Source organism: Phaenicophaeus curvirostris, chromosome 10, assembly GCF_032191515.1.
Source record: "Phaenicophaeus curvirostris isolate KB17595 chromosome 10, BPBGC_Pcur_1.0, whole genome shotgun sequence".
Classification (NCBI taxonomy): domain Eukaryota; kingdom Metazoa; phylum Chordata; class Aves; order Cuculiformes; family Cuculidae; genus Phaenicophaeus; species Phaenicophaeus curvirostris.
The window spans coordinates 25,505,562-25,515,727 of record NC_091401.1 but is presented as its reverse complement, the minus strand read 5'-3'; the positions used below and the strand labels follow the sequence as shown (position 1 = coordinate 25,515,727).

General features: G+C 58.2%; 2 protein-coding genes across 3 annotated transcripts in view; one reads left to right on the top strand and one right to left on the bottom strand.

Moving 5' to 3' along the window:
* The window catches only part of SELENOT (selenoprotein T), a 200,760-nt gene that overhangs the window by 38,780 nt on the left and 151,814 nt on the right, over positions 1-10,166 (top strand). The gene's annotated exons all lie outside the window — the stretch shown is intronic.
* PFN2 (profilin 2) lies at positions 2,308-8,474 on the bottom strand. 2 transcript variants are annotated; one of them, XM_069865409.1, is made up of 3 exons: positions 8,163-8,474; positions 6,060-6,252; positions 2,308-4,058 (listed from the first exon to the last, which is right to left on the bottom strand). In XM_069865409.1, exons 1-3 carry the CDS (start codon positions 8,292-8,294, stop codon positions 3,961-3,963), a joined length of 423 nt encoding a protein of 140 aa, XP_069721510.1. In that variant the 5' UTR covers positions 8,295-8,474; the 3' UTR covers positions 2,308-3,960. The 2 variants fall into 2 exon arrangements, with proteins under 2 accessions (XP_069721510.1, XP_069721509.1); XM_069865408.1 differs by having other exon boundaries at positions 2,308-4,377; positions 8,163-8,471.

Genomic DNA, 10,166 nt, shown 5'->3' with positions numbered 1-10,166 from the left:
AGAGGACAGCGCAGGTGCCATCGGCTGCTATCATAAAACTCTGTGTGACTTCATTGTGTGAATCGCTCCGTACAAAGCAGGCTCGCTCCAAACCGTTCATTACTTAACAAGAACAAACTGCTTGGGAAAGGAGCCAGGAGAGCTGGGGAATTGCAGCTTGCCCTGGGAGGGAAAGGTGCGCTTCCAATTCTTGGGACCGAGGGGAAAGAACCCATTACAGAGCAGCCAGAGGGAAAGCGATGGGTCTGACAAATGACTTTCTTGACAGGTCCGTGACCCAGGAAGGGGGAAGGTTTAAATGCCAAACAACTCTCCTCGCCTGCCTCGATATGAGGAGAGTTCCAGGGCCGGTGTTGGAACGAAGAGCATAATGGGTACCTGCGTGCAAAATCACACCGTGACAATTAAAAATGGGCTGTCTAAAAACGCAGCGCTGTCAGCAGTTGGGAATAGTTGGATGTTTCCTCTACTGAATTCTAAAGAACACATTCATTACAAAAGTACGAACCTCGGAAGGGCCAAGTAACAGGGGCTGGTATAATTAAAATCCGCCTATGAATTATGGTGCAGAGAATAAGCACCCTGGCAATTAACGTCATAAGGGCATTTCAGAGAAAATAATGGACTAAGTAGAATGGCCTGGAAGTTGGCAGCAAAGACTTGTGAAGCCCTGATATTCTGCACATAAAGGAATCGTAGAACGGTTTGTGGTGGAAGGGACCTCAAAGCCCATCCAGTCCGACCCTTGCAGGGACACCTCCCACTGGATCAGGGGCTCCAAGCCCCATCCAGCTTGGCCTTGAACATCTCCAAGTGGATTCTTACCAAGAGAAAGTTTACAGCTGCCCCATGGACAAACCCTGCAGCCACCTGTGCCGGAGCAGGGACTGAGCAGAAAGGAACAACGTGGGGTAAGAAGTGAGGACCGGGGCTTAATGTTACTGTACGTAAGGAATGGGATGAAAAATAGCTGGTGTCTGCCCCTAACAGCTTTTCCTGCCTTGGGGATGTCATTACAGTGAATTAATTCCAGCTATGGGCTTAGGGAAAAGCTTAGGGGATGGATACAGGCACATAAACTATCCTGCGGGCGGCCTGGGAGTGGGACGATGAGTTTAGGGCTGAGTTCAGGCGCAGAGCAGGACAGGGATCCGTGCACTCAGTTTTCTGGGGGAAGCTGGGTTTGCACCCTCTGCAGCAGCTGCTGCTCCGCGGGAGCTTGCAGGGCTGAAGGTTTTTCTGTCTGTGCCGACGAGCATCACAAGCGAGGAGATGCAGTCGGAGTTGCGCTGTGGCTAAGGGTTTCAGTCAGACATAGAGCTCGTGACAGGGAAAGGGCAGGTGAGAGGACAAAGGCCTGTTCACAGCTCTCCCCAAGCAGTGGATCCCTGGCGATCCCAGCACCCAGACCACAGCCAAGATCAGCTGCCTTCAGCTGGGACTCCTCTGTCTTCCCCAGCCCAAGCTCCCACTGCTCACTGGCACGTCTCAACCGTTCTGAAGGGCCCCTTCCCAGCACCCGTGTCTTCACTCGGGCTGCAGGAGCACCAAAAGCAAGATAGAATTCTGGGGTAATGGAGACTTTGGTGCTGTTCCTTCCCCAGTTGAGGAGGGAGCGTATTGTCTCCCTAAGGAGTAGACCATGTGGCAAGTGTCTCCTCTAGCTTCTGTTCAGGGACCGCGTCTGGGGTGCACGCAGGGCAGGGAACCCCCTCTTTGTGGAGACCAAGAAGTGTGATGTGCAAGCACTCACCTTCTGATTTAGGAGGATCTACCCCAAAGGCTGCCTGGCCTTTGACTCATGTGCTGTGATCGCAGAATGAGTTGGAAGGGACCTCAAAGCCCATCCAGTCCCACCCCTGCCATGGGCAGGGACGCCTCCCGCTGGCCCAAGCTGCTCCAAGCCCCATCCAGCCTGGCCCTGAACCCCTTCAGGGATGGGGCAGCCACCACTGCCCTGGGAAACCTGGGCCAGGGCCTCCCCACCTTCATAATGAAGAATTTCTTTGTCCTGCCTCATTTAAGTATTTCCCTTTCCAATTTAAAGCTATTCCCCCTCATCCTATCGCTCCAGACCATTGTAAAAATCCCCTCCCCAGCTTCCCTGGAGCCCCTTTCAGCCCTGGAAGCTGCTCTAAGGTCTCCCTGCAGCCTTCTCCAGGCTGAATGACCCCAACTCTCAGCCTGTCCCCCTCCTGCTGTCTCACTGCTCTCTCCCTGGCCCTCGCGCTGTCGCAGTCCAGCAGACGCCAAGGAAGGGGCTCAGAGGATTCCCAGAGGGGGAAAAAAGTTACCAGCAGCACTGAGTTTGTTTGGTTGGAATAAATTTATTTCATCTGTCTGTAAACAAGGTGTTTTTAATAGTTATGGCATTTTTTGAAATGCATATTAAATCAGATGAGTTAGACTGTATCCCAGATGTAACAAAGTGCAGGGAAAGAAATGGACAAATCAGCAACAAGAATTGTTTAAATCTGTACATTATCCACAAGGCCCAACAACAGAAGCAAGTACTAGAATGTCCCTAAAGCAGTGCCGTTCGAAAGAAACCCTCGCAGTTGGTTAAAATCCATCTCACAATAGCAACAGTTCTTTTTTTTTTTTTTTTAAACAATAGTATGGCACAAAATACATATTAAAAAATTCATCACAAGACAGCCAAGTCAGTTATTCCAACCAATACCATCTCCCATTTATTCTCGTCCACAGAGCGCTGCGGTTCTCTGTGGGGGGACACACGGGGTGGTGCCTCAACTGTGTGTGGTGACAAGACATTGCGGGGGGCGCGGGGCTGAGCCCGCCCCGGTTTCTGCAGCGGGGGATGCGAGGGCCAAAATGACGACTCCGAATTGGAAAAGGCTTCACCCCGACAGCTTCGCGCTCAAACTGCCGACCCTCAGCCAAACGGCGGCTTCCGAGCAGCCGAGCTCTTTACCAGGGAGCGAGCCGGCAGAGAGACTCGGAAGTCGGAGCTCCCGGTGTGGCTGAGGGCCGGCAGTTCTCCACAGCGATGCTGTAGTTTCATATTAAAAAGCAAAAACTAAGGAAAAAAAAAATGCCCCTCCCGCGACCTCCCCCAAGCTGCAAATTAAAATTGGTCCTGTGAGACTGAAACCAGACAGGCTCCAGCTGGTGGTGCTGGGACCGCAATGTCCGCGATAGGCAGCCTTCTGCAATTCAACTACAAGAACAGGAGCTGGCAAAAAAAAAAAAACAACCGTGCCTGAGCTATTGCAAGGATGGAATGTGTGGGGATCCGCTCGGGATGGTGGCTGTGCGGTCACGGGAGGAAGCGCATCTGTACCCTTTCCTAGTTTTGTGATTGCACTTGTTAACGCAGTCCGAGCGTCAGACGTGGTGAAGGAAAAAGAAAAGACTTAAGCCTACAGCGAAGTGCAACGACAAAACCAACATCATGTTAATAGCTTTTGAGTGGCAAATTGGTTCAACAAACCAGGCACTATAAAAAATGGGTGTAAGCCAACAAATGTGGGTTTAAAAAAAAATGAGAGGGACAGAAGTGGAGATATGCATGCACTTTTTCCTCCCAACCATGCTCTGTGAAAGGAAGACCAGTGAGCTGTGTAATCGCTCAAAGTGCTGAAGAGGCATTGATCAAATTAAGATTGTACAATCGGCACCTTGTTTAGTATTTACGTTGTTTTTTTAGTTGTCAGTGTCACACTAATTGCTAAGACAAAGCAGAGCCTACACTTGGCGTGTTCCCCTCCCAAGCCTGTCACGGTATCATGCATATCGTCGTGGTGCAGCGATGGTGCAGGAACGGGGCTCGGGGCTCGGTTACACACAGCGGTTAACACACAACTGGGCGAGGGGGGAACTGGAATTATGACGTGAGGGAATGGGTAAATAAAAAACACAAACTACCACTACGGTCTGGTAGCACTGAACACAGCTGGGCGGTGGTGAAGAGCTGCTAGGTGGATGGGGAGAGGCTGCTTAGACGTCAGCCCGCCTCAGGTATAAAGCCAGTTCATATGCTTTCTTGTTGAGTGTCCCTCCGTGGACACCTTCCTTTCCCATGACTATAACCAATGCTGGAGTACACAAGGAAACAAAACAGAAATGAACAGAATTAAAGAGAAAAAAAAAAAAAAATAACACCTTTCCCCACCGACAAAGGGATACAAAGGAGACACAGGTTCATACCCCATCACCCTGCATTGCTAGTAAAGTTTCCAGAATGTAAGGTTTAAAGCTCACCACCAGGAAAGTTTAATAGCAATCTTCCCCTAATACTTAACAGTCTGCCTAGCAACTAGAACCCAGAGTCTCTCAAGTATTTTGCCATTGAGTATGCCTTCTTATTCAATCCGCCTCCATGGACCCCTTCTTTGCCCATTACAAAGACCAAGACTGAAAGAGAAAAGAAAACAGTTTTAAAAAGAGCGTGTTAGACAAGGAAATAATGCAAGTTTCAGGCAGCGCAATAAACACACTCTAGTTCGAGATTTAGTATTAAATATTTAAGATTTAGCATTCAGCTAGTTTAACAGGAGTTCGGTGAAAACGCGGATGTAGGCAGGGCTGGGAGAAGGCCTCAGTTATCCTCTGCGATGCTACATAACTGGGTAGGTTCACTGCTAAGGAAACAGCCACCGCTGATCTCACACCAGCACCCTCCATCACCACCCAGCCAGGAAACCCAGGCTGCATCTCAAAAAAACAAGGGAGAAAAAGAAGTGTTGCCAGGGACAAAGGCAGCAGCGTGTGCGGAGGAACCGTGACTCTGAAGAGCCAAAGAGGGAACTCTGTTACATTCTATCCGCAGCGGTCACTGCTGGTGTGAGAACCAGGTAACTGCCTCCATATGAGCAGAAACCTCAGGGGTCAGACTTGGGCTACGGCTTTTCATGCAACAACACAGCTCTAAATCCTGCTTTGGGCATAGCACAAAACGCAGGGAAGGTGCTGACGCTCTCCATTTCCACCATTCCGGTGAAGCGTCCCAGTGGCCTCATGAAGGAGAACATCCCAAGGCTCCTAAGCAGCACCCACCACATCCCGGCTGCCAGCAGATGTCCCCAGCAGGTATGGACACAACACGCGTTCGGCTTCCAGGAGCAGCAATTGTTCCCCAAGCCAGGAATAGGGATGGGAAGCACTGCAGTCAGCCTGCCTACAGATGACCGTGCATCTCCATAGCATCTGCTCACAAAGGCTCGAACAGACACTTCTCATGGGCATTCTGCTGTTTGCAGCAGTTAGAACTCTGCTTGTTTCACTGCAGCACTGGGAACTTCCTTCCTGAAGCCATCCAGCTTCAGCCTATGGATACATTTGGCTTTGGTTTTGGATTTATACTGATAAGCAAAAGTCCGCTGCCCACCAATTTGTTCCCCAGCCAAAAAATGCCAGGCCGGATGAGTTAAACTCTTAGCACACTACTCGTAGCTGGTGTGGGGAGGCACATTTTTATATCCAAACTTAGTGCCTTCCTCACGGTTGGCTTTGCCAGGAGTTCCATGGGGAGCAAGGAGCAGGCACACCAGCATAAAGCAGGTTTCTCACAAGCCCAAACTGGATGGGCCTTTCTGCAGACAGAGACCTCCCAGAGCCCAACGGCAGGGGCAGGAAGAGCGAGCGTAGAACTGGTTAACAGGCAAGCAGGAGTAGCTCGTATAAGGAATTCGCATCTTTGTGGAGTAAACTTTCTGCTGACAAGTTTATAAGGAACAAGCTGCTCTCGCTACCAATCCTCAATAGAGTCCTGCCCTAGGCTTTGGACACCAAGGTATCTACATTTGGTGTGCGTACCCTGAGCTGCAGCCTGCTCCTTCCTGCCTCTCAGGGCTGTGGAACCCTTCTCAGGGCTGTGGAACCCTTCCACAGCCTGCAGTCATGGGTGGGAACAAGGATAAGTGTGATTCCAGGCAGATATCTCCTCAGCTCGCCAGACCACTGCCACCCACGCGCTCACGCTGCCTCCGGAAATGAACCCTTTAATACAGGAGCCTGGTTTTCCTAATGGTTAGAGCCTGTACTTAGGGTCATGTTATTAAATTCCCTGATCTGGAAGTGTGGAAACCCACGCTTACCTCGGCCAGCTCTGCCTACAGCAACGTTGTACGTCGGCTCCCCGCCTTGGCTCTTTGTCCTGATGTCCATCGTGCAGTCGCCATCGACGTACAGGCTATCTCTGATCACAGAGCACTTCTTCGCACCAAGGGTCAGACCATTGGTGAAGAAACCCTCCCGGTCTTTTCCTACAATCATATCTATTTCTACTGGCTGTCAAAGAAAGAAGCCCAGAGTTAGCACAGCAGGGTTTTATTGCTCAGTCCCTAAGCAGAAAGCGTCCTGCCTCATGCCGCGAGGCTCAGGCAGCAAGGTTCCCCTTTGCTCCCACTAGGAAGGGCTCTGGAACACAGGGCTTTGCGTCCCAACTCTGCTGCTGCCCTGAAACCTCTCACCGCCCTGCAGGAGCTCATCCTGGAGCCAGGATCCGACCCAGGCAGCACCGCATGCTGAGGCCGGCAGAGTACGGATATGTGCGGAGGCTGGGGAAGCGTGGACACGTGGCGGGGTGTGGATGCGGGGGTGTGTGTGTGTGGAGGCTGGTGGCCGCACATGGAGCACGGACACGTGTGGAGGCCGGGGGGGTGTGGATGGATGTGTGCATGGAGGCTGGTGGATGCAGAACATGTATGCAGGTGCACGCGGAGGCTGGTGGGGCACAGCCGCAGGTGGAACGGGGATGTATGTGCGTGTGGAGGCTGGTGGGGCACAGATGCGGGTGCGTGTGGAGGCTGCTGGATGCATGTGGAGGCTGCTGGGGCGCAGATGCAGTTGTGTGTAGAGGCTGGGGGAGCGCGGATGTGGATGCCTACTAAGGCTGGTGAGGCCTAGAGGCACGTAGAGGCTGAACGAGCGTGGATGCGGGTATGGAGGCTGCTGGACACACGTGGAGTCTAGCGGGCTGTAGATGCGCGTGGAGGCTGATGCAGCACGGATGCGGTTGGAGGCCGCTGGATGTGGAGGCCGGTGGGGCGTGGATGCGGGCGCGTGTGCAGGCTGGGCGAGCGCGGACGCGTGCGGAGGCTGACGGAGCGCGGATGCGGGAACGGGGGCTGCTGGGGCGTGGGTCGAGGCTGCTGGACACACGCGGAGTCTGGCGCGGCGCGGATGCGGGTGGAGGCTGGAGGATGCGGGTGGAGGCTGGAGGATGCGGGTGGAGGCTGGAGGATGCGGGCGCGCGTGGGGCCCGGGGGGAGCCTGGATGCGGGTGGAGGCCGATGGCGTGTGGAGGATGCTGGAGGCGTGAGGGGGCTGGCGGATGCGGGTGCGTGGAGCCTGGGGAAGCGGGGATGCAGGCAGCGAGCGTGGATGCGGGTGGTGAGGCCGGGGAGGCGCAGCTGCGGGGCGGGGGTGTGGGGGGGGGTGCTGCGCGGAGGCCGGGGAAGCAGGGATGCGGGCGGAGGCCGAACGGCCGCATGCGGAGGCTGATGGAGCGCGGATGCGGGTGCGGAGGCTGCCGGGGGAGGCCGAGGGGCCGCGGGCGCGGGCGGAGGCCGCGGGGCCCCTGTGAGGCCGCGGCCCGGCCCCGCCGCAGCCCATGGCGCCCGCGCCGCCATCGCCGCCGCCGCCCAGGGGGAGCGCGGGGCGGGGCCGCGCGGCCCTCAAAGTGCAGCGTCACGGCGGGCCCGGCCGCACAATCACGGCGCGGGGCCCGGGGGAGCGGGGCGGGCCGGGCCCGGGGCGGCGGGGCCGGGCGGGCGGCAGCGCCATCTTGGCGGGGACAAACATGGAGCCGGCGGCGCGCGGCGCGGCAGGGAGGGAGGGGAGGACGCGGAGGGTGGTGGTGGTTGGGGAGGGGGGGGGGGGGTATTCTCGAACGCCGCCTACGCCGACGGCGTAAGCTCGGCCGCAGCGCCGGGCCCGGCCGCGGGCGGCCGCTACGCCAGCCCCGCTGCGCACCCCCCGCGCGGCCGCTCCCGCCGCATCCCGTCCCTCATCCTCTCCCCGGCGCCGCCGCCGCCCCGAGCCCCGATTCACCCCGTCCCGCCGCCCCGAGCCCCCCCCCCGCCCCCGCATCCGCCCCCGCCGCCGGGAACGGCTTCCTTCCCCCTCCCCCCATCCCGCCGCAGACAAAAACCGCCGCTCGGCGCCCGCCAAGGTGCCCCCCGCGCCGCCGCTCTCACCGTGATGCTCTGGAAGATGCCGCCGGCCGTGGCTGCCCAGACGTACTTGGCGTCGCAGTAGCCGACAATGGCGGCCTCCTGGCAGCAGCCATCGCACATCAGGTTGTCCACGTAGCTCTGCCAGCCGGCCATGTTCTCGGGGGCGAGCGGGGCGGGCGGCGGGCGGCGGGGCTGGGCGCGGCGGTCCCGTCCCTCTCGCTCTCCTCTCTCTCTCGCTCTCGCTCTCTCTCTCCTCTCTCCCTCCTCCCGACGGCGGAGCGGAGCCGAGCGCTGCGGCGAGCGGCCCAGCCCAGCCCTGCCCTCCGCGCTGCCGGCGCCGAGGGGCGGGGGGGAGGCGGGGACCCGCCGGGAGACGCCCCCGACCGCACCGCCCCCCGCGCCGCCGCCCGCCCCGGGCCCGGGACCCTCCGCGGGAGCGAGGAGCGCTGGGGGAGGAGGCTCGGGGACCCCCTGCGCCGATCCGAGCTCCCCCTGCGCCGATCCGAGCTCCCCCTGCACCGGTTCGTGCTCCCCGTGCACCGGTTCGAGCTCCTCCTGCACCGCTTCTTGCGTCCCTTGCACCTATACGAGCTCTCCCTGCACCGGTTCGTGCTCTCCCTGCACCGGTTCGTGCGTCCCCTGCACCGGTTCGAGCTCTCCTTGCACCGGTTCGAGCTCTCCCTTGCACCGGTTCGTGCGTCCCTTGCACCGGTTCTTGCGTCCCTTGCACCGGTTCGAGCTCTCCTTGCACCGGTTCGAGCTCTCCTTGCACCGGTTCGAGCTCTCCTTGCACCGGTTCGAGCTCCCCCTGCACCGGTTCGAGCTCTCCTTGCACCGGTTCGAGCTCTCCTTGCACCGGTTCGAGCTCTCCTTGCACCGGTTCGTGCTCCCCCTGCACCGCTTCTTGCGTCCCTTGCACCTATACGAGCTCCCCCTGCACCGATTCGAACTCTCCTTGCACCGGTTCGTGAGTCCCCTGCACCGGTCCGAGCTCCCCCTGCAGCGGTTCTTGCGTCCCTTGCACGGATCCGAGCTCCCCCTTGCACCGGTCCGAGCTCCCCTTGCACTGGTTAGTGCGTCCCCTGCACCGGTTCGAGCTCTTCTTGCACCAGTTCCTGCACCCTCTTCAAGAATTCGAGCTCTCCTCGCACCGGTTCGAGCGCTCCCCGCACGGCTTTGAGCTCTCCCTCCATCGGTTCGACTCTCCCCGCTCCGATTCCAACGCTCTCCACTCCGGTTCGTGCTCCCCCGCTGCTCCGAGCCCCGATCCCGGTGCGGCCGGGGCTGGCTAGGGGTGAGTACCGGCCCCGTCCCGACACCAGGCAGCTCCAAACGGTTCTCCTGCACCCCGGGAATCCCGCTGTTCCCCATCACTGGATGCGCAACCCTTGCTGGGGCGACTCCGCTGTTGTTCCAGACCGATCCCGCGGGTGCTGAGCAGATCAGAGCCCGTCCCGCTGAGCCATGCCAAGGTTTGGTCCCACGGGAGACGGTTCTGGTACCTTTTGTGTCCGCTGCGGGCTCCTGTGGGATGCGCTGGTGGCGATGCTGCTGGTCGTTGGCCGTGCTCGCTGTCTCGTGGCCTGGATGAGCTTGACCTGCATCCCGGGCGAGCTGGACCCACGGCCGCGATGAGCTGGACCTGTGCCTGTGGCCAGTGGGACACGTGTCCCTGGCGAGCTGAGTTTGTGTTCTGGGCAAGGTGAACACATATTCGTGGAGAGCAGGACACGTGTCTGTGCCGAGCTGGACCAGTGTCCTCAGCGAACTGGGCTGGTGTCCACAACAGGCTGGACCTGCATCCTGGGTGAGCTGGACCTGCGTCCTCGGTGAGCTGGACCAGTGTCTGTGGCCACTGGGACACGTGTCCTTGGCGAGATGGGCCCATGTTCTGGGTGAGCTGGGTCTGTGTCCTGGGCAAGCTGGAGCCACATCCATGGAGAACAGGACCCGTGTCCTCGGCGAGCTGGCCGGTGTCCTTGGTGAGCAGGACCCATGTCCTTGGCAAGCTGAGTGGTGTCCTTG